Raw genomic sequence first — 21306 nt, forward strand, 5'->3', positions numbered from 1 at the left:
ATTTTATTTCTGCTTAAACTTCCTTGAGAGATTCAATTCAAGGGTGGGATAAAAATACTATAAATAAAAAAGGCTATTAATTTAAAGTTATTATTACATTATTTTATTATTACTATTTTCTCTTCAGCACATAAACTGAACAAAAAAGTATGACTGAAAGGTGAGGAAAATCTGGCTTGGATTCTTTCAATTTAAAATAGTATTTTCATTGCATAGAATCCTTGTCCCCTAATTATCATTTGGCACAGAAGATGTTTACTCGGAAGTCCCACGGAAGTAAATCTGCCTCATTTCCTAATAAGTGTATTTAGAGCTGCAGCTCAGGAGCTGATGGCCATCGACTTATATTAACTGCCACACAAACTACTGGATAGGACTCCCCTACAGGTGCAATTCCACAGCAGCTGAACTGAAAAGCCAGGCTGGGGCAAGGGGGAGAGAGAAGATCACTAATGGAAGTGCTGCCTTGCTTTTATCATCAGGCAAAGTTGGTGCAGGTGATTAACTGTTTCTGGGCTATTTCCTCCTTCCTTTGAAATCTGCCCTTGAGAAAGCACTCTAATTGCCAAAAAGGAGTTTCCTTCCTTGTCTACCATCAATGTGTGTGTGGTCACATCACACACACACCCACCCACCCACACACCACAGCATTTCAGGAAAGGGAACTCTCGTCAAGCAGCTAGCTTAATGGAAGAGAAAGTAGCCCTTAAACACACACACACCCTTTTCTCCTCAGGGTGATGAATTGTCTTGAGACAATGATTTTCAGCACCTCCTTTCCTCAGTGAGATTATCTTCACTTTCACATATAGTGAAAGATAATCACAGATTATCTTCACTTTCACATATAGCATGCTTGCTATACTGTCAAATCTCTATGCCTGTTTACTTGGAAGCAATTCTCCTCCTATAGTCAATACAAAGTACAAAGATGTACAGGTAAAGATATGCAGTATTTGCATTACAATCTTCAAAACGTGTTTTTATGGTTCCTTTTTTAAAAAGGTTTCCCCAGCTTGCTGTTATGCCCATTCTTTTACTAATTAATGAGAAAGAGATGCTGCAAATTGACTGAAAGGTACCCTGCCCCCACCCCGGCTGCCACCCCACTTCTATTTGTGTAAAGGATGGCTATTCAGTGGTATGGTGAAGCACTCCTGACATGCTCAGAGAGACTGATACTGATTACCAAATTCCAAAACAGGGTTCTGCCAAAGATGGCAGACTCCAGATTTCTAACACCACAGCCTACTCTGTTATACCACAGATCCTTCCTGCCCCCATGGATACATTTTCTAACATACACCTTTTCCCTGAATGCACTTATGTACAGACTATAATCTCTCAAGATGTGCCCTATATTTGCGTGGGGTATGTTCTGTTCACTTCAACTGATAGGCTTAGTTTTTATTTGATTGTAAGAAGCGCTGTAATCTGATCAGGAATATAGGAAGCGGACACACCCTAGAAAGCCCCATCCTTTTTTTTTTTTTAAAAGGGGTGGCACATTTAATTTAAAACGGGATGGAAAGAGATGGACTGCTTCTTCCTAGGTGGTGGTGAACTTGTCTAGGGTGAGACCCGAGGTGGGAGCTGACATGATGGAATTTGCCTCCATGCAAAAAAACAAAAAACCACTCTCTCCATCTTGAAAACTAGTATGTCAGTAAGAAGGGCTCTAGCCTAGCCTTCTCCCAGAAAGCAAGGCTGTCCTCCGGGCAAGTTTTCTACGTGCAGGGATTGGGCTGAGGGTGGCGGTATGCAGGAGTATTCAACCACGTGAGCCCTTACAGTCCAGACACTAGTTAACTAGCGAGGGCTAGTCCTGCAGTGCCAGTGCACACTTCCTTGGGTGTAAGCCCAGCAGACTTCACTGGGACAGTTCTGAAGAAGAGCGCATTGGATTGGGCTGCCAATCTCCCGGCTGCCGCGCGCGGCCCTAGCACCGAGGGATTCAGTCTGTGTCTGTCCAGTCGCATACGCAGGAGACTGCCTGCCTCCTGCCTGCCAGAAAGGTTGTTTGATTATGCGACGTTCCGTCCAGGACGGTTTCCAGACACTAAAGAAGCTTAACTTTATAATCAAGCGCTTAAAACAAAAGTTCTTTCTACAAGCCCTCCCCTATATAGAGGCAGCAAGCATGTGTATTCAGTTACTATTTGCACCTCCACTTTATTTCAGTCGGGGAGAGGGTGTACAGTTGCCTGCCAGAAATACATTTTCCCTTCCCATGCCCTGCAAAAGGGCTCAGCTTGTGGGCCCCCGTCCCCGGATCAGATGAGGATTCTCATTCTCTTGCACACGGAGAACAACCAAGCGTTCTGTGGTGCCTTAAAGACGAGAACGTTAATTGGGGCATAAGCTTTCGATCCCAGAGACAGGCAGCATTCTCAGTTGCGGCATATACAGAACTGGCGGTACAGAGGGAAAGCAAAAGCCGCGAAGTTCAAGAACAACTCCGGTAGCCTCTATATAACATTTCTATGCGAAGCTAATGCCTCTGGAAACTGTAGGAAGGTGGTTTGGGTGGAGACCAGAGGGTTTTTTATTGTTGGTTTTTGTTTTTTCCCCCGAAGAGAACATTTCCATCTAGGTTGATGCCCACTGGTCCGTTGACCAATCCACCAAGAATTATTATTGGCACTAGTAATCACAACAAAAGACCTCTCATTTGCAAGCAACATTGGTGCAATTGACAAAGAGAGTTATTGCCACGCGGATGCATTCTAACTCTAGCGCCCAGCTCGCCTTACGCACCTGCTCGGCTTTGCTCTCACCTTCTGCAAACCTCTCCCCACCCCCGTGACTGTTGCTGCTGACGCTCCTCCTCTTGTCACCCTTCCAAGGAAAAGACAAGCCTCTCCAGGGAGCCTAGGCGGTGCTGCCGCTTCCCTTCCACCCGCCTCCTTAATGCATATTAATAGGAACGCATGCGCTTCCTGCTGCTTCCCCTCCTCCTCCTGTGGCCATGGGCTAGCTAGATGAAACAGTCAGTTCAGTGAGGCTCGTAGAACGGGCGATCGGTTCCCTCCTTCTCTGGCATTTTTTTTGTTTTGTTTTGTTTTCGTGTGTATTTTTTTTTTTTTTTTGGTGTCGTCTATGTGTGTGTCGGGGGGTGGGGCGGGGGGCTCGCTCGGGTTATTGTGTGGCCTTGATCGAGAGGTGGCAAGTGATCTGCAAAGAAAGAGAGAGAGAAAAAAGGGACCAGAATAATAATCGTTAATAATAATAAAAAAAAGAGGGGGGAGGGAGAGGGAGGCCAAGGAGAATAAAAGGAGGCTGGGCTGCTTTGCATTGAAGATCGGGGCGCTATTGAAAAGCTTTTGAAAAGTGGTGTTTGTCTTCCACCCGTGCGTGCTTCGACTGGGGGAGTATATTAGAGCCGGACAGCGGCTGCAAGAGCAGCAGCTTGGGAGCGTCTCTGAGCGAAGGAGGCTGTGCAGGAAAGAGGCATGCTTTTATCAAAGAGACCGCAGCTCACGGAGTTTTCCTTAAGTCTTCTTCTTGCTCTGTTATGTTTGCGAGTCAAGGTACGTTGCAAGTATTCTCCGTCGCCCTCCTTTATTGCTCTCCGTGTCGCTTTTTGTAATAAAGCAAGCTTTTAATTGCATTTATCGCTCCTTCTCTCCATTCCACCGCGTCTTCTTGCTACAGATATATAATCTACAGCTTGCTAGAAGTTTAATTTTTTTTGGGTCTTTTCTTTATACAAGATTCTAAACAGCCTTGTGCTCAACAAACAGCAACCAAGCCTCTCCCCCCCCCCGTCTTTGTAGGAAGACGCTCCTCTCAAATTAAGACTTGAATTGCTGCAGATAACTTGCAGAGGGACGCCCCCCCCCCGCGATTTCTTCCTTTGCAAGCCTGCATTTCTGCCTCTTACTACTCTTTTTCCTTTAGGTGCTCTGCTTTTAACAGACTGGGAATAGTGCTTGAATGACTGATAACTTGCTGAACTGCATCTGGCTTGATTGCATCTCTCTTGATTAAAGTTGTGGGTTTGGGCTGTGTGTGTAAAGTGTTCGCTTACTTCCCTTACTGAAAATACGTTTCTCGTTGAACCCTTGGAATAGGATGACACTTAGTTCCCTCTGGAAATCAATTGTTTTCATTTGTTTAGGAGAAGAAAATGCCTGTTGGGTATCTATCTTCTGTTCTTTACCTGTTGAATTGGGGATTGGTAGGAATCTTTGCTCCCATTTGTGCTCACTTTGTTACTGATTCTTCTTAACGGCCATGTGCTAACACTCTGTTCCTGTCTTCTGGGGGGGACTTCTTAACAGGTGACGCTAACGTCAGGCCAATTCGAGTTTGAGATCTTGTCCATGCAAAATGTAAATGGTGAATTGCAAAACGGAAATTGCTGTGATGGGACCCGAAACCCAGCTGATAGAAAATGCACCAGAGATGAGTGTGATACCTATTTTAAAGTTTGCCTGAAGGAGTATCAGTCCCGGGTTTCTTCTGGGGGCCCTTGTAGCTTTGGATCCGGATCTACCCCTGTCATCGGTGGGAATACCTTCAACTTAAAAGCCAGTCGGAATAACGAAAAGAACCGAATTGTTCTTCCTTTCAGCTTTGCTTGGCCGGTGAGTCAGTAACTTTTAAGGCATCTTGCTGTGGGGGAGGCTGTTCATTCTGTGGGTCGGTTTGTACATGGGAGTTGTCCTCTTTGAGAGAGTCAGGGAGAGAGCGAGAGAGAGCTGTGTCTTCCTCTTACTCCCGGTGTAAAATCTGGCTTTCATGTAAAAACTGTCTTCTCAGTCTAGCCCCAGAGACAGGGAAATCTACAGGAGTAGCAAATGATTGTTTGCAGGCTAGAAATGTGCTGCTTGGTATGCTTCTGACTCGGGAATGGCAGTATTCTAGCTAAATACAATCTTCAATAGCTTGGACAAACCTGTGTGTGTACACATGTCTGTCTTTAAAGTATATGCAAGTCCCTTGAGGATTAAAAAAAGTCACAAGTTCATGCGATTTGTTTTATTTTTCTTTCCAATTAGTTCTCATGCCCAGGCAAAGGGGAGGGGCAGTGCACAGAAATCCCTGGGTGAAATGTTGCTTGCCAGAAAAGGAAATGCTTGGGGAACCCTCTTACTCTGCCTGATGGGATCTCTATACACTCTCTGGTGCTAATGAGAGCGATTGGCTGTTGCTGGTGTCAGCTTCCCTGAGAATCTTGTTAACACACTTTTGAGGCACTCAGTAGCCTCCGGAAGCTAAATAAAGACCAGAGATGAGGCTTAAGTATCTACCTTGCTAGCTTCCCATCCTTTGCCCAGCAGTTCTGAACTAAACACCCCACCTCCTCCCTCTTTCTCCTGTGAGCATTCAGTTTTCCTGGCAAGGCAAAGGCTGCAGAGAGGTGGGACCAAAGGTCCATCTTTGCCAAATCCAGGGTAAGAACTCTGGAACACAAACTTGGTTTTCAAACCATGTGTGTGCTAGGGAATGTTTGGTCCTTAAAGCAGTAGCTGTTGGAGTAGTCCCAAGAGAAGTATTGACTATAAGTGGGCCACGAATCCACAAGTGCACGCAACTATCATCTTGGATTCGGGGTGTATAAACCCCATATATCTATAAAGATGCAGGAGAGTGGACTCCCTGTAGAGCAAGATTATGCTCTCTGTCGTGAGGACAGCATTCTCTTCAACTTTAGCTACATTCAGACATGTGGAATCCATCTAACTTTCCTACCAAGAGTGATGAGAACGGACACTCCAGATGCTTTGAAAGTTGAGAATCTGACTCCTGCTACCTCTTTCACAATTCTCCCCCTCCTTGTCGGAGGAGATGCAACTGTTGTGTGGTTGGCACACAAGACTGCATTTTCTTCTTATTGGCTCTTATTACTGAAGCAGAGCCCATAGAGATTTCAGTGGGAGGGTTTGGGATAGGCGAGTCCTTCCCCTCCACCTCCCCGCCCCCACCCGCCCGCTTTTCCTTCTTGTGGCTTCCAACAATCCAAAGCAGAACACCAGATCTAGCCATATGCTCTTGTGCTGCCTCCTATCTGCCTGTGTAGCAAATATCAGCTTGTGGATCCTCTTGCTCTCCTGTACCCCCTTGCTTCCCCCCCCCCCTCCGGGTGAAACCAAATGCACATATATAAGGAGATAGCATTACAGAGTACAATAGCGGAGTTCACACAAGTATTCTCTGTCTAGAGCTATAAGCCTTGTGGTTGGTTTGTGCTTGAAATGAGATAAGTGTTATCAAATATACCATCAAAGGGATAAAAAAGGTTTTGTAAAAATGTGTGGTATTTGAAGTGCTGCCAATTCCTCTCATGCGTCTGTTATGGATTCTGATGATTTTTTTTTTTAAGTGAGCAGGTTCATCTAGGACACCATGATATATAAGTTTTCTCCTATGTCAAACCTGAAGGATTGTGTAGAAATAATAGCAGTGATTTTGCTTCTGTGAAAGCGAGCAACAGTTGATTCTTTTGATACGCTGAAATTACTTGAGTGAGGCTGTAATCCTACACACTTACCTGTGAGTAAACCCAGTGAACACAGTGCAGCTTGCATAGGATAGGGCTGCCTGAGTGCTTAACAGCATCCCACTTGTTAAATTTCCCCCCTTCTAACTCCTGCCTGCTTTGTTGCCCTGCAAATTAGTCCTCCCAGGGTGAGCTCCTAGTCTTCCCAGGTATTCACTAGTTGTGTTCTGAAGCAGCTGCTTGATTCATGCCTAATCGCTTCTCTTTTTGTCAGACAAAAAGAGCTCCTAACCAGTGGGATGGAGAGACAATGTGCGAACAAAAGAACACTATAGGCAGCTCTAAGTTGGCAGCACATACCTTCAGGAATCTGATTTCAAAATAAAAACTATATATATATTTTAGGATGTGGACACAAGCTGCATTATATATTGCCCTGCAGGTTTTTTCTCTCTCCCCAAATCACCTGACTGGACACAACTAATTTTCATGATGCAACTTTTGCATGTGTTGGCATCTTAGTTTCCCTGTACCTCAAGGACTCTGCAATTCCTCTTGTGCATAATTTTATTAGGCATGACATAGACACCTGGTCATCTGCAGACATGTCCTGGGTTGCAGAATGAGAAAGGTGGTGGTCCATATGCACAATTCAGAACTCAAAACTTGGTGGTTGTCAAAATATAAGCTAAGATGTTGATTTTAGTTTCCTTCATTTCTACCAGATAAATTTTGAAATAGCTTTGCCTTTTTGTGTGTGTTGGGGCATGGTTAGAATGGTCTTTCATTCTTTCTCGTTGGCCCCACACTGAAAATCCCATTACAAGCTAGGGCTACATTAAAATCCAGACTACCCCATCATTGGCAGTTCATAGTAAAGTCTGGGTAAGTCACTAGCTTTATCCTCATCCCCTGTAATGTAGAGGAGGCTTTCCTTGTTTAAAATGTGCCCCATTTTAAGGATTGCCTTCCATCTTCTGTTCCCCTGAAATGTTTTCATAAAAACATTTGGAAAAATACTTGAAACTCGTTGTTGTATGAACTGACATTTTGTCCCCCTCCAAGCAAAACAGAACTTAACTATCTGATTTACTTGAGAAAGTTTAACTTCGATCATAATAATTTAAAAAGCTGGATAAGCCTTGGTTTCAGAGTTTTGTTTTAATAACTTCCTATTGCCTGGGTTTTGATATAACCCTTGTGAGCAATGGTTGTAGAGATGGAGGGCTGTAAATTTCCTTTAAGAGATTGGAGGTTTGAATAGGTTGCTAGGAAACAGGGCAGCAAACCAGCATGAAGGAAATAAAGGAGCCATGCAGAAGGCTGCACCTGCAGTAACGGCTGAAATAATACAAAAAATGCAATTGCATATTTAAAAAGCATGAGCAATTCCTTAGCCAATGAATATTCTAACATTGAGGTAAAATCTCATACTCCAAGCCTAAGGGGTGTGGGTGCATGGTTTTTTTTTTGTTTTTTTTTGCTAGGTTAGTCCATATACATTGGCATGCCCTTGTATCAAGTTGTCTGCCACAATACAAATGGATTAATCTGTTATTCCTCTTAATACCCACCCAGTAAGTCACTTGCCTTGCCTCTCTTAAGTCAGCTTCCTTTAACACTCCCCATCATTAAATAATTTAAAAGTGTATCTCTTTGTGAAAGGGTTTCCCAGCATTCAGGCAACAGTAATAGTGTCGGTCAGATTTGGCTGCTTTTCCATTGTTTATTACCCTGGATCGAAATAGTTCTATTTTCCTGAAAAGCTTAAATGGGGAGCCATGTAGTCCTCGAACTTAGGGCCAAATATGTCAGCTTGCTGAACATCTAATGAGATGCTAAAATGCCTCAATTGTTCCACTGCAAATCACAAAAATACAAGTTTTGAATTTCCTGTGTTTTGTTTACACCCCTGGGCTGGAAAAGTGCTAGAAGCAGCCAGCCACTTAACTGACTAACCATACTTGTCTTTCAGAAGATTTGCTAGGCTGCTTGGGAAGACCTATTTTGTCCAGGGAGCTGTTGCTGAGGAAAACTCAAATCTTGCTGAGTTATACTAGGCTTTTATTTAGAGACAGCTCTTCCAAAAGCCTTTTGTCTGATCTATCAAAGGGTCTCTGACTTGAGGGGGGAAATGCTATCAGATTATCATTGAGCCTGTGAATGCTCACCCATTCAGAATTCGCAAGGCTGGTCAACCCACTTAAAGTAACTTTCTGAAAGTGAAATTTGTGGCCACAACCTTGGAATTAAGGGTGTGTATGGGGGTGGGGGGCCTGCATCCAGTAAAGAGAACAAGCACATCGTGGGAAAAGGTAGCGTGGAATGTGAAAGTGCTAATGGTATTCTTAATGAGAGAGCAAGACTACAGTGGAGCAGATGATTGTTTGCATTAAGAGTTTGAAAAGTAACCAACTCTGCTAGTGTAGGGTTGCAGCTCATTGGGTGAGACTGATAATCCAGAACAGAGTGCAGGTACTTAAGTGACCTGGCTATGATGACATTTTACACCCATTGCCATTAGCTGGAATCTGCATATGTGTCAATTTTCTTGGTATCACATCTTTCCTTCCTCCAAGTTTTAGAACAGCCTGATCTTATGCAGTGCTAGACATGTCTAAGCTCACCGAAACGAAAGGGCTTAGGTGCACCCAGCTCTTCAGTTTGAGTAAACTGCCTTGATTTGTTGTCTTATCCATGGTAATTGGGTAGAAGCTACAGTCCTATGCACACTTAACTTGAGAGTAAATTCTTGATTGGATTCAGAATAAATACTGTTGGATCAGGCTGAAAGACCATAAACCAAGACTTTTTGTTCCACAATAATGTATTCTGGAGTAATAGAGAGAATCTGACACCTTAAGCTTGCTGCTGTGCACTGTAATCAGAATTGTACTCCTTATGTGCAAGTTTAAAAGGTTTACAAGTTCTTACAGTGAATAGACTGGATGGACAGAAGATGGAGTGTGTGTTTGGAAGGGAGGTAGATTAAGGTGCACTTGAGGAATCTAATGGTGTGCCAAAAATGGCATTGTGTGCCCTAAAGTGGTTTAAAAATGCTGAAGTAAATGGGACACAACCCCCTTCCAACTCAGGCTGGTTTTTCTCAAAGTAAATGAGTATGGAGAAACCTCTTGTTCAGGCTTGCTGGATGCGAACCTGACTTTTTGCTTGGCTAGCTACTAGGTATTCTGTCTATTAACCTTGTCACCCTGTTGTAACTGGTGCATTTAATTATCAAAGCAATGCTTTAAACAGGTAGAGAGGCTAAATGCTGAGAATAGCAGATAATTGTGGTGCTGAGGGGTTTAGACTGACCATTGATATCTTGGCCTCCTTTTTAGTGCTCTCATCTGGTGCTGAGGGGGATGGGAGAAGTTAGCCTTGTAACCAGCTGAGGGACTGCTTCTTTTTAATCATTAAAAAAAAAAAAAAGAAGCAAGCCCTTGGAGTCCTCTGCTGCTGAGATCTCTTTGCAAGAGGAAAATGTCTGATTAAAAATGCCACATTTCCTTCTAAAAATGCTCCCCCCCCTTTTGTTTGCTTAAAACATACCAGTTTGGTCATTAGAATAATTGTAGTCCGGCCACCCAGACGGAGGCACTGGTGGCTAATATTAACCAATAACAATAGTGTGGCCATACTGACTGCAATGGGGATTACAGAACATAATGGGGCCTATCCAAAACTAATGCTAATACAGGGTAAGCAACAGGAAGCAGCAGTAGACTCAGCATAGCTTGGCTCCCAGACAAACCAGGGACTTGCTTCACACAATGGCAACTTCAGCACATCATGTATTCACAGGATAGTCATTATTCCAGTAGGCTTGCCAGAACAGTGATCAGCTTGGTTTATTAGAGGCAACGCACACACTGTCCGTGTGGTAAGTTGTGTCCTATCTCTCTCAATCTGCCAAGTTTTGGGGTGGGGGTGGGAAGCATGAGGAGAGAGAAGTTGCCTCTTCCTCATACAAGCAACCACAAAGCAATGCTGTCTTACTGTGACTCGAAGGAACAGCAGCATGGCACGGACCCAATAAGATCTGTTTCTTAAGTATTTTCTCAGCTTGCTGTTGTGACCTTCTTGGAGGTCTTGCTGTGTAGGAGGTAGGGTGGCTGCCTATATACACAACTCCCTAGTTCCATCCACTCTTTCCTCTTTGTTGGTGCAGTGTGAACTTGAACAAAGAAGGGCAAAAAATGTTCAGGATTGCATGTGTGGCTTGGGTTTTTTTTGTTTTGTTTCTGTTTTTGTTCAGAATTGCCGAGGAACCTGGAGGCCTGCCAGTGGCACCATGTTTAACCAGTAACAGTTATCACATCCTTTCCGCCTCTTCTCTCCCCCGCCCCATGTCTGCTGCAAGCAATATGGCCACTGCTGAGCTAGAAAGGCTCTCCTATCCCAGGCGGCTCTGGCTGCTATTGGCTAAGAATCTCTCAGATCGGCTGAAACTGTCGTACAGCCAGAGCCCCATCAGGCCTTTTCTAACCTCCCCCATCGGCACTGAATGAAGAGAGTGAGAAGCGTGCTGTGCCCTCCCCCCCCCCACAAGCTGCGCTCAAGGAGTCCACGTGGGCTGTTGTAAGATGTGTTGGCTCTCTGTAGAGGTTCTTCCTTTCCTGAATGAAGAAGGGAATACCTCTGTGATTTTGGCACACAGCCCTGCCAGGAGACATGGACACGGAGAAGGAAAGGGGCTCCGCTCCAAGTTCTTGTGTGGCTCCTGAGGGCTGGGTTGAACGTGGCTGCAATTTAGCCCTTGCTGCTTGTGACTTGCCAGAGAGGCATGCAAAGTTGAATGAAGTGGGTACTCTGTAGTGCACTTATCAATTAAGCAATTGATGCACCAAGCACGCCTGTCCCCCTCCAGGTAGCACCCGGTAAGGTGGTAGTTTGTGTGCGCACTCAGTGAGTTGTTCCTCCCAGTGAGGGGGGAAATCTTGACATAGCAGCTGCCTCGCCTTTAGCTTCCTTCCCCAGTTGAGTCTTTGGGTGGCAAATCCATTTTTGTCTGGAGGATTTCATTAGAGGGGTGTACATCTCCCCCACCCCACCTCTGTGAATGAGGGGGGAAGAGGAAGCAGTTCCTATGCTTCAAAAAAACTTTCTAGCCAGTCCATTTTCTCAAGGCTGGGGGGGGGGAGAGAGAGAGAGAGAGAGCACACACACACACACGTGTGCTCACACACCTTCTCCATTTGTGGAAAATAAAAGACTTGAACTGCTTCCCTGAAATAAGAAAAGGCCCTGAACAGTACAGTGGAATGAAGGCTGTGTGTCTACCACTATGCATGCAAATAGCAATGGAATGGTACTGTGCTGTCTCCAGCTAGGCTGCTGTGCTCTTTCCACACTCTTGGTAATGTGACCAGATGTTTTAAGTTCCTAACCCTGACTGGAGTCCTTTCAGCCCATAGACATTTGCAGGGATCCAGAAGAGGAAAGTAGGTGTATAAAAAATCTTAAATTATAGAATGGAGCTTTCCTAGAACAAGCCCTGATATTTGCTTGGTAGAAGAATTTTGCTGGTATTTTTCTGGGGTTTTGTGTTAAGGATACTTTGAAGTTCTGGGCCAGGTGTAAAGGTAAAGTGTGCTGTTGAGTCGGTGTTGACTTGTGGCGACCACAGAGCCCTGAGGTTGTCTTTGGTAGAATATAGGAGTGGTTTACCATTGCCATCTCCCGCGCAGTGTGAGATGATGCCTTTCAACATCTTCCTATATCGCTGCTGCCCGAAATAGGTGTTTCCCATAGTCTGGGGAACATACCAGCAAGTATTTGAACTGGCTGCCTCTGGCTTGCTAATCAAGTCATGGCGTAGGCAGCTCAAATTGTGAGTGAGCAACTCTTGTATATTGCTGGAATATCAAGATCTGCCACATGTTCCTGCTGTATCACTTAGCATGGGACAGACTTGAACCCAGGACTTTCAGATAAAATCTGAGTTACAAAGTACTGTAAGGCATTGTGGCTCTTGTTGGGGAAAACAAAAAAAAGGGTGAGGTGCGTGGGAATGAGAACCACAGTCGGCGAGAGTCAGATTCAAGTCCTTGTCTTTCCCAGGCGAATGGAATGCAGCTGGGGCCACAGAGGTATGCACCCATTGTAGAAAGGGGGGGAGTATGTTTCCAAAGGATAACTTGAAAGGCAGGCTTGGCTTCAGGTTTTGAAGGGGGCTGTTCTTAAATGATTTGCTCTCAACTTCCTTTTTTAAAAAAACCTTGTCCATTTGCTAGTTCTGAATTTCCACTTCTAAATTAACTCATTACTTTTTCAAATGGGACACAGCCCAACTCTTGACACTGCCTTTTGGGGTGGCAGAAAGTGCTGCCTCTTCTGAGATCTCTCCTGAGTCATTGACATAGATCCCTGAACCACCTTGAGAGTTCCTGCCTTCTTTATATCTGGTGCTGCAAACTGCTTGCTACCATAGACAGTCATAAGAATCTAAGAACAGCCCTGCTGGATCAGGCTTCAGTCCAGCACTCTGTTTCCCACAGTGGCCCAGCAGGTGCCTCTGAGAAGCCCACAAGCAGGAGATAGGTGAAGGCATGCCCCCTCGCCTGCTGATGCTCCTCTGCAACTGGTATTCAGAGGCATCCTGGCTCTGTACTTGGAGGTAGCCTACAGCCATCAAGACTAGTAGCCATTGATAGACCTGTCCTCCATGAATTTGTCTAAGCCCCTTTTAAAAGCCATCCAAGCTGGTGGCCATTGCCACACCTCATGGCAGAGAATTGCATAGATCTGCTATGGTGGGGTGGGGTGGGTTTACTTCCTTAGAAGAACATAAGACAAGATCACACACTTAAAGTTTTGAACTCCTTAATATATAACTCTTTTTCTTTTTCTTTTTTTCTTTTTGCTTGGGAGGGCACAGTTAGCTCTTGGAGGTAATTTAGGTCCATGAAAATCTAGCAAGCATTTTTTTTCAAGCGAGTGTGAAAGTGCTACCACTTAAATGTTGTCATGCTGTTTATGATGATGAAGATCTTGTAAATGGCTGTTACTTCATGCCGCACAGCATTCATTTTATTCCGCTGCTGCCAATATCTCTTACCACATTTCTGCTTCTACATGCCTGTGTCATGCTCCTCCTGCAGCTAGAATGGCCTGAACGACTGTTTCCAGTTGGGGAAACAGCAGGGCCTCTCCATGGCAGCATCACTCAACGGCTCTGAGAACTTTGAAAGGCTCCCTCTTGCTGGCTGTGAGAGCCATTGGAGGCTGCTTCCCTAGTGTTGGAAATGCCATCCCAGCTGCTGAGACGGTGTGTTCTTGGCGTCCTCCAGTGAAGAGCATCATTGAGAGTTTGGGCAGGGGATAATGGTGTGGAAGAGGAAACATTAGTGGGCTTCTAGCTGAGGGAAAGGAAAGGGCAGCTGCAGTTTGCCACTCTGCTGTTCAGTGTTCCCTCTAACAGGGATTCCCAGATGTTGTTGACTACAGCTCCCATAATCCCCAGCCAAAGGCCATTGCAGCTCAGCTGGGGATATTGGGAGTTGTAGTGGACAACATCTGGGAACCGTGCTGCTGCTCATACACTTTATGCCCTGGGGTAGTTGCTACCTGCTGCAGGGAAGCAGCAGCAAGCACTGCAGTGAAAGGAATAGCAGCAGTGATTTGTCAGCAAATCACTGCTGATCCCAGGCTCGGACTGGCCAACAGGGCATATTCCCGGCGCGCCCTACCCGCGTGGCACCCCTGTGCCCCAACTCCCACCATTAATTACCCATTCTGCTCAAAACCAGATGCCCTCCCCACATACATTCCACCACCCTCTCAGTGCCCCCAGTCCAGGCCTGGCTGACCCTCTTAGTGCACAAGACTTTGACCACACCTTACTAGTATGTGTGGTAGCAGGTCAAGGCCCAGATCTCACTGAGGTTGTAAACCTGTTTATGTCTGAGCCGTATTGCTGCAGGTGCGAACTTCTATGACAGTGCTCCTCCACAGAAAACTGAATGCTTGGGCTGGGTGCAAGTTTAGTTGCCTTTGTGACATGCACATTTGCTGTGTGCCCGGGAACTTTCTGTATGGAAGAGCATCCAGTCGTATGAGCCCCCAATGGCAGCATAAAGAGGTACAGCCCAGATGCAGAGGTTCAGCACAGACGGCAACATGTGGTAACGTGTGTGTGCATTAAGACAGCAATAAGTGTGAAGGTCTATATTGATATGCATTTTGGCACTGAGTAAGCCACAGAAGCCTAAGCTCTTTCTCCACCCCTCCATTCCCACATCTGAACTTCAGGCTAGGAGGCGTTTACTTCATGCAGCCCTCTTGGAGTTTGTCTGGCTAGTCTTCTGCCTTCTGGTCAAGGTTAGTCTTGCAGTGGTTAATTGGGTGTGACTCTCTCATAGTTCATTGTGGACTTGTTGCCTAGTACCTTAGTTTGATGGGATAAGATTCAGGATGTGGAATTTTTGTGTCTGACTGGTGTATTTATTCAAAGATGTGCAAGGGTCAGACATGGGCATGGGAAAAATTAAGCCTCTGTGCTGTATGCACGCATTCCTTGGATATCTTAATTGTTGATCTATAGAGTGGGGATTGATGCACACCTCTTAACCCTCTCGCATTGCAGGAAAACCATACTTGGTGCTTGGAGATATTTTCCTGGTGATTAACCTCTTTAACAGGGACTCGGTGGCCTGCATGTGTTAGGTGTTCTTTTTTTCATTGTAAAGTATTGGTTGTAGAGGACAAGAGAACTTTTGCTAGGCCAAGTGGACGTTTTGTGCATGTTGGTGCAAAGAATGTTCGAGCTTTTGAGTTGACACAGAACTCTTAATTTGAACTGTAATTAAAGATGTTGCCGGACCCGTTCTTTTATTGCTGATGAATGATACCCACTGCCAAAGACAAAAAAAAAAAAAAAAAAAGACTGGTTATTTTATCCAATCTCTGAATGTGACTTTCTTGAACAAACACAAGTGTTCTGGTTTTAAAAAAATAAAGCAACTCTTGCTAGAGCAGAGTCCTGTGCTGTATGGATCATGGTAGCACACAGGTATGTAGTAAGAGTCACACTTACTGCAAAATACTCTGCCTTTCCTTTTCCCCTGGGGTGGGGCGTGCTAGTAAACAATGCTAAGAATGAGCAGGAACTGTTGCTATGCATTAAAACAGAATATCTTCCAAAACGATTATGCAAGTCTGCAATGAAAACATCCTCTTAACTGGAGGTAGCATAAGTGACCATAATTGGCTCTTTGTTTTTGTGTGGTATGCTTCCAGCTTGCTCTAACATGTTGTGGTGGCTCTGTGCCTTGATACAGGCTGAGTGTTGCCGCAATTAATCCAAGGCGGAAGGGTGACTTGACAGGTAAAACTGCCTGCAAGTTAAGCTGAATGTATATTTATGTTTCGGCTCTGGCAGCTTGTGCTTCCAACGTGTGTGGAAGGAGGGTACTTGGGAGTCCTTTTGGATTTCTTTCTATTTTTCTTTTTTTTTTTAAAGCATATCTGCTGTGGTGTGGGGAGAGGGCCTGTAATATGGTGGTAATGAAATCTGAATGCAATGAAAGGTTCGGCCACTCATCGCAAGATGGGGCACGTCTCTGCCTGCCCAGCTTTTGCTTACTTTTCGAAGCATTTTCCCACAGTTATCAGTGAACCAAGTGGAATCCTTGTCTGCTTTCAATATGAAACATATTTAGGCTGCCGTCCAACACTGTGTCTATTTAAAAAAAACACACACACCAAAAAACCTGGTGCTTTTTTTCACTCTGAGGCTGCATGCTGAGCTAAGTCGTGAGAAATGAACTTGCTTTTGACTTTTTTTTTTTTAAGCCAGCCTTATGCCTACACCTTGCAACTGTTTACTTTTCTTTCATGAAAGTTGTTTGTTTCTGGTAAGATTTTAATTCCCTTCTGCCACCCTTGCAAATAGATGGCTATCTTGGGCTAACAATGTCATTAGGCATAAGGCAAACCTAAACCTCATGAGTCAGAACTTTCTTTTTTGTTGCCTGATTAAGAGTCTTAAGTGTAATTTCCCTCCTCCCACGTCCTGCAAAGCTATGGTGACCTAATGCTTACACCTGGCCACCGTAATATTTGGCACTTTCTCCTAAGGCACTGTGGCTTGCAGAGTCATGTGATTGAAAAACCAGGCTTGCTGGTGGATGGGTGTGTGTCTCTGCACACACTTATATTTCTGTCATCATAGTCTTTATGCAATAGCAGGGGTGTGAAGGAGAGATTGCCTTGCCAAGCATGAAAACTTTACATCTTTGAATGCAGGGTTTTGAATAGGACCTTTTGAAAAACATGGGCCACAACTCTGGGAGATTTCAGGGAAGAATAGTAAAGAGCAAAGCACAGGGGTGTAACAAGGCTGGAGTGGGCCCAGAGACAAAATTTTAAAACGGGCCCCTCGCTGATACACACACACACACACACACACTTCACATGTGACTTGCCTCTGGGGGGCCCCTCAAGGCGTGGGGGCCCCCAGGCAGCCGCCTCCCCTTGCCTAATAGTAGTTACACCCCTGGCGAAGCACACTTGTTAGGCTTTCTGTGTAAAGAGGTGATCAGGACTGAATTGGTATAATGAGTTATACTTGCCATTCAGGAATTGTACTAGTCTGTAAAATCACAGTATGAGATGGAAAACCATCTTTGAATATCCTCTGTAGTGTGTTAATGGTTGGTTTGATGGACTGTATAATTGTGCAGGTTTCCTTCACACCGCTTAATTTAAGCGTTTTGAACCACGGAGGGCAGCGTTGGAAGGTATAAGAGCAGAATAGGGCAAATGGAAGAGGGTAGAATTCCTCTAGCAGGCCTGCCCTCCATCCCTGTCAAAGTCAGAGACAAAAAAGTGGTTTAGCTTGAATAATTGAAATTCTTCAAGCCTTCATCTGTTGTGTATGGCAATGGCTACTGGCATTTAGAAGGCCTTCCTGGACAGGTTAATGAGTTCATAAGTGTGCAGTAGCCTGCAGTCCTTTCATTTCTTCTTTCTTCAAATAGGCTTCTTGGGGGTAGCGAGGTTGTACACTCCTCCTCTCCCCCCCCCCACACACTTCTTTTAAGCCTGCTTTGTACGTCTCTCTCCCTCCTCCTCCCCTCCCCCCCTTCCCAGATTCATCCGTTCTTTCCTTAGTTACCTGATACTTGTGGGAGCAGCGATGGCTTCGCGCAGACAAAGCGTTCAAAGGGGTGCTGAAAAGCAGAGTCTCTAGAGATTATGATTCTGAGCCTTGACAGTGCAATCCTAGCAAGCCTCCTGGGCTTTCTGAATAGGAGAGGTTGCTGTTTTGTGAATAGCACCCCATCCCCCACTCCGCTTCCACAGATTTCCCTGTTCTCTGGGCCGCTTTTCCCCTTGCAGCATGCTTAACTTAAAAAACCCACTATGTATGGCATCAACCAGTGGATGTTGAACTTCCTGGTTAAGTATGTTAGATGCATTAGCGATGACAAAGATAAGAGACCTTTCACCTTAAATTGTTCCAGTCAGACTGGATAAAGGTAGCTTAGTCAGACTGGATAAGGTAGCTTAAGCAGCTGCAAGAGGATCACATTTGTCTTGACTGTAATCTATTGCCTATTTATGTTGAAGGGAGCAAACACTCTTAACGAAAACTACTAAGCATCTTCCTTAAGTACCTGTGGCAACAACACTGGACAAGCAAGATGATGATCTACTTTTATTTTATTAAATAATACTAACATATGTATTACTGTTTTACAGAGATCCTACACATTGCTTGTTGAGGCCTGGGATTACAGTAACGACAGTGTTAGTAAGTATGTTCTCTTCTCTCTCTCCCCCCCCCCCATTATGAAAAAAGCAAGTAGCAAAAGGGTTGCACTTCCCTGGTGTTTCTGTATCAAAATGTCATTCATGGGCCCTTTATGGAAAAAGAGTAACCAATAGATGTGGAACAAATCTATTTTAATTCTTTGCCAAGAATAGAATCCTCTGTTCTCAGAACCTTACTTGACACAGATTGATGGCAGATCCTCCTGCAACTTTGGGATTTATACTTCTGGGGATGGCACCATAGCTCAGTGGTACAACCTACGTTTGGTGTGTGGAAGGTCCTAGCATCAACCCCTAGCCTCTCCCAAGTAGTTCTAGGAAATATCTTTCAGAAGCCCTGGAGAACTGCCAGACAATGTAGATAAAACTGACCTAGGTGGAGCAATAGTTTGATTCTGTAGAGGGCAGCTTTATATATTCATATGACTGTTATATTGGCAAATAGATGAAAGGGTTTTCTTTCCATACTTATCCTGGGCTTCCTAGTTGGTGAAGGAATTCATCCATCTAGGCACAGCCCTTGCACTATGCGGTAGGACCCATTAGCAGGCCATGAGCGTGGATTGCTAATAGTGAATGTTAGGGGAAGAACTTTTCAAGTTGGTGTCGGAAGCTGAAATCTGCAGATGGGTCTTGGAGCAACTGAACTGTTAGTGGTCACCTGTGCAAGGATTACAAGGAATTAAAGCTAAGCTCTCCATACCCTTGTAGAGGCCAGAAGGATCATTCAACAGCCTCTAACTTTGACATAAGCACCAGTGGTGCTGTTAGACACCTCGGCATATGAGGAGATGATTTTACCATTGTTTATACAATATGTTGTTTCTCAGAGGGCTTTAAACAGCACAAATCTATTAGGAATGAATGGGGCTTGCGCTGCCCCAAAGAAAAGCAAGTAATGGCTGTGTTTGACAGGGAACTTTGGAACAAGAGTGCATGGAAATGCTCATCTTCCTATGTTATACCAGGAACATAGGAAGTACTGCAGAACCTTTCCTTGGTAAAACTTAAAGGCTGATTCACACAATCATCTCCACCATCTGTTTCATTATACAAAACTCCCCAGAGGATCCTACGGAGGTATTGGGGAAAGGTTAACATTTTGTTTAAAATTGTCTGCTTGCCCATTTCTTTTGTGGGTTGGTTGGTAGGTAGCACACTTCATGCCCTACCACCCAGCCCACTTTGGTGTCCCTAGGAGCTACCCATAGGGAATAATGGGGTGTTTCGAGTTTTCCCATTGTTGCCTATGGCCGAAACAAGCTGTACTCAGAGTGCAATGCATTTTGCAGGCCTGCCTTGAAAAACACTGCAGAAGCACACAGATGCTGCTTGAATGCTCTTTATCAGTGTTAAGTGGTAGGTTGTGAATGTTTGTATTGAATGTTCAGCTTGTGCATGCTGCTGTTATAACAAGCTCCATTCTTAGGATGGAAGCCAAAGTAGTTCAGATGAGTTATATTCTATTAATACACAGCAAGTTTCCTAAAGTATGTTTGTTTGTTTTATTGCATGAAGTGCTTAGAGTACTTTTGTTTTTTAAAAGAGCCCTGAAAACTGAGTAGTGTTATCCCCATGTGTTTCTGATTTTATTATCTATCTTAGTAATTTTTAGTTATCTTTTTTAAAAACTTTGGATTCTCTTGTGGCTTTCTGATACTCTTGAATCCATTTCATTTCCCTCACTTCTTTATTAATGAGATGGAGAGAGTTTGTTTGCAAAGGGCACCAAATGAATTCTTGATGGAGATGGGGTGAATGAGGTCGAATGTCACTCTTAACCACTAAGCTACATCTTAGTGTTGGTCCCCTCTTTGAAACTTATTTAACTGCCTGAAGAAACAGAATATAAAAAGAAAGCTGGTCCTTGACTTGTTGGTAAGAAGAGAAAACACCTTGCACATTTCACAGCCATCCACTGACTTCACCAAACCAGAGAGTGAGAGAAGACCATCCAAATGTTCAATCTGAGAGGACTCATTTGGTGCACTTCATTAAAGATGATGGCTTCACTATTAAAATCGGCCTCCATGATGTTGCATAAATGAGGTTCCAGAGCAGAGTGTATTTTACCCATGTATTGTGATGCATCAGATGCACAGTAATAGTGGGGCATATGCCTAGACCTCCTCACAAACAAACTCTGAAGGAGAGGAAAATACTTTACAGGTGTTGCTGTGTTAACTGTATCAGAAAATGTCTGCATTTGAAAGGAAGCTCTTGTTTGCTGGAGGATCCCAGTTCTTTTCATTCTGAGTCTGCACTATCTCTTCTTTGAATAGAACTCATCTTTATTTCATGAAACAGAATTTCCAAGGCTTCACAAAGAATCCTTTATTTGCTCTAACATTCTGGAAGCAAAGTTGTCTTCCAACAAAAATGTCAAAAAGCATTTTTCTGAACAACATGTTTGACCAAGTTCAGATGTGGACTTGCACATGTTCATGATTAAACTTGCAATAGATTCAACATTGTGTATATTAATTGGATCACATAAGAAACTCCTACAATGAGTACTTCCTAACTTTTTAGCATGTAGCTTATTTGCCCGTTCTAAACTTTTACCATGTCCTACAGCACTTTGACTGTGATTAATAGATTAGAATACAACTTTTCTTGTATTAGTGTAGTGTATTTAAGTGCTTTACCCCATAGAAATACCTCTATGTATTGATTTGTGTGATTACTTTCTCCAAAAGATAAAGGCTTAAAAAGGAAACTTAAAGCATGCTATTTAAAGAGTTAAAACTGTAATAGATATTTAAAGGTCACAAAGTACCAGCCCCCAAACTGAGTCCATACAAAGGTAAATGCTTGCTGAAAGACCATCTATGCAAGTATAAAGTTTCCAATAATGACCAGGTAAATGCCTCTTATACCTTTTAAGGTTTATCAGGGACAACAGCCCACCCCAATGAAGGATGCCATCTTTTTCAGGCTATAGCAGATCTCAAAGGAAAGGGAGGTCCATAATTTTTAGTATTATCTTAACTTTTCCTGTACACTGCCTTGATCACATCCATAAAATGGCAGTCTAAAAATCTAGTAAATAATTGGTTGTCCTGCAATAAATATAATGG

The 21306-nt window shown here is 44.1% G+C and overlaps 1 protein-coding gene across 2 annotated transcripts in view; it reads left to right on the plus strand.

Moving 5' to 3' along the window:
- The first annotated feature begins 2348 nt into the window (after positions 1-2348).
- The window catches only part of JAG1 (jagged canonical Notch ligand 1), a 56975-nt gene continuing 38017 nt past the window's right edge, over positions 2349-21306 (plus strand). Inside the window, exons 1-3 of one of the 2 annotated variants that reach the window (XM_053284683.1) lie at positions 2349-2461; positions 4284-4589; positions 18155-18206. In XM_053284683.1, coding sequence (XP_053140658.1) covers positions 4326-4589; positions 18155-18206 — 316 coding nt within the window. In that variant the 5' untranslated portion in view covers positions 2349-2461; positions 4284-4325. Of the gene's footprint in view, positions 2462-2945; positions 3531-4283; positions 4590-18154; positions 18207-21306 lie in introns of those variants that run through there. The other variant, XM_053284682.1, reaches the window with a different exon arrangement.

This window comes from Hemicordylus capensis, chromosome 1, assembly GCF_027244095.1.
Source record: "Hemicordylus capensis ecotype Gifberg chromosome 1, rHemCap1.1.pri, whole genome shotgun sequence".
In the NCBI taxonomy this organism is placed as follows: Eukaryota; Metazoa; Chordata; class Lepidosauria; order Squamata; family Cordylidae; genus Hemicordylus; species Hemicordylus capensis.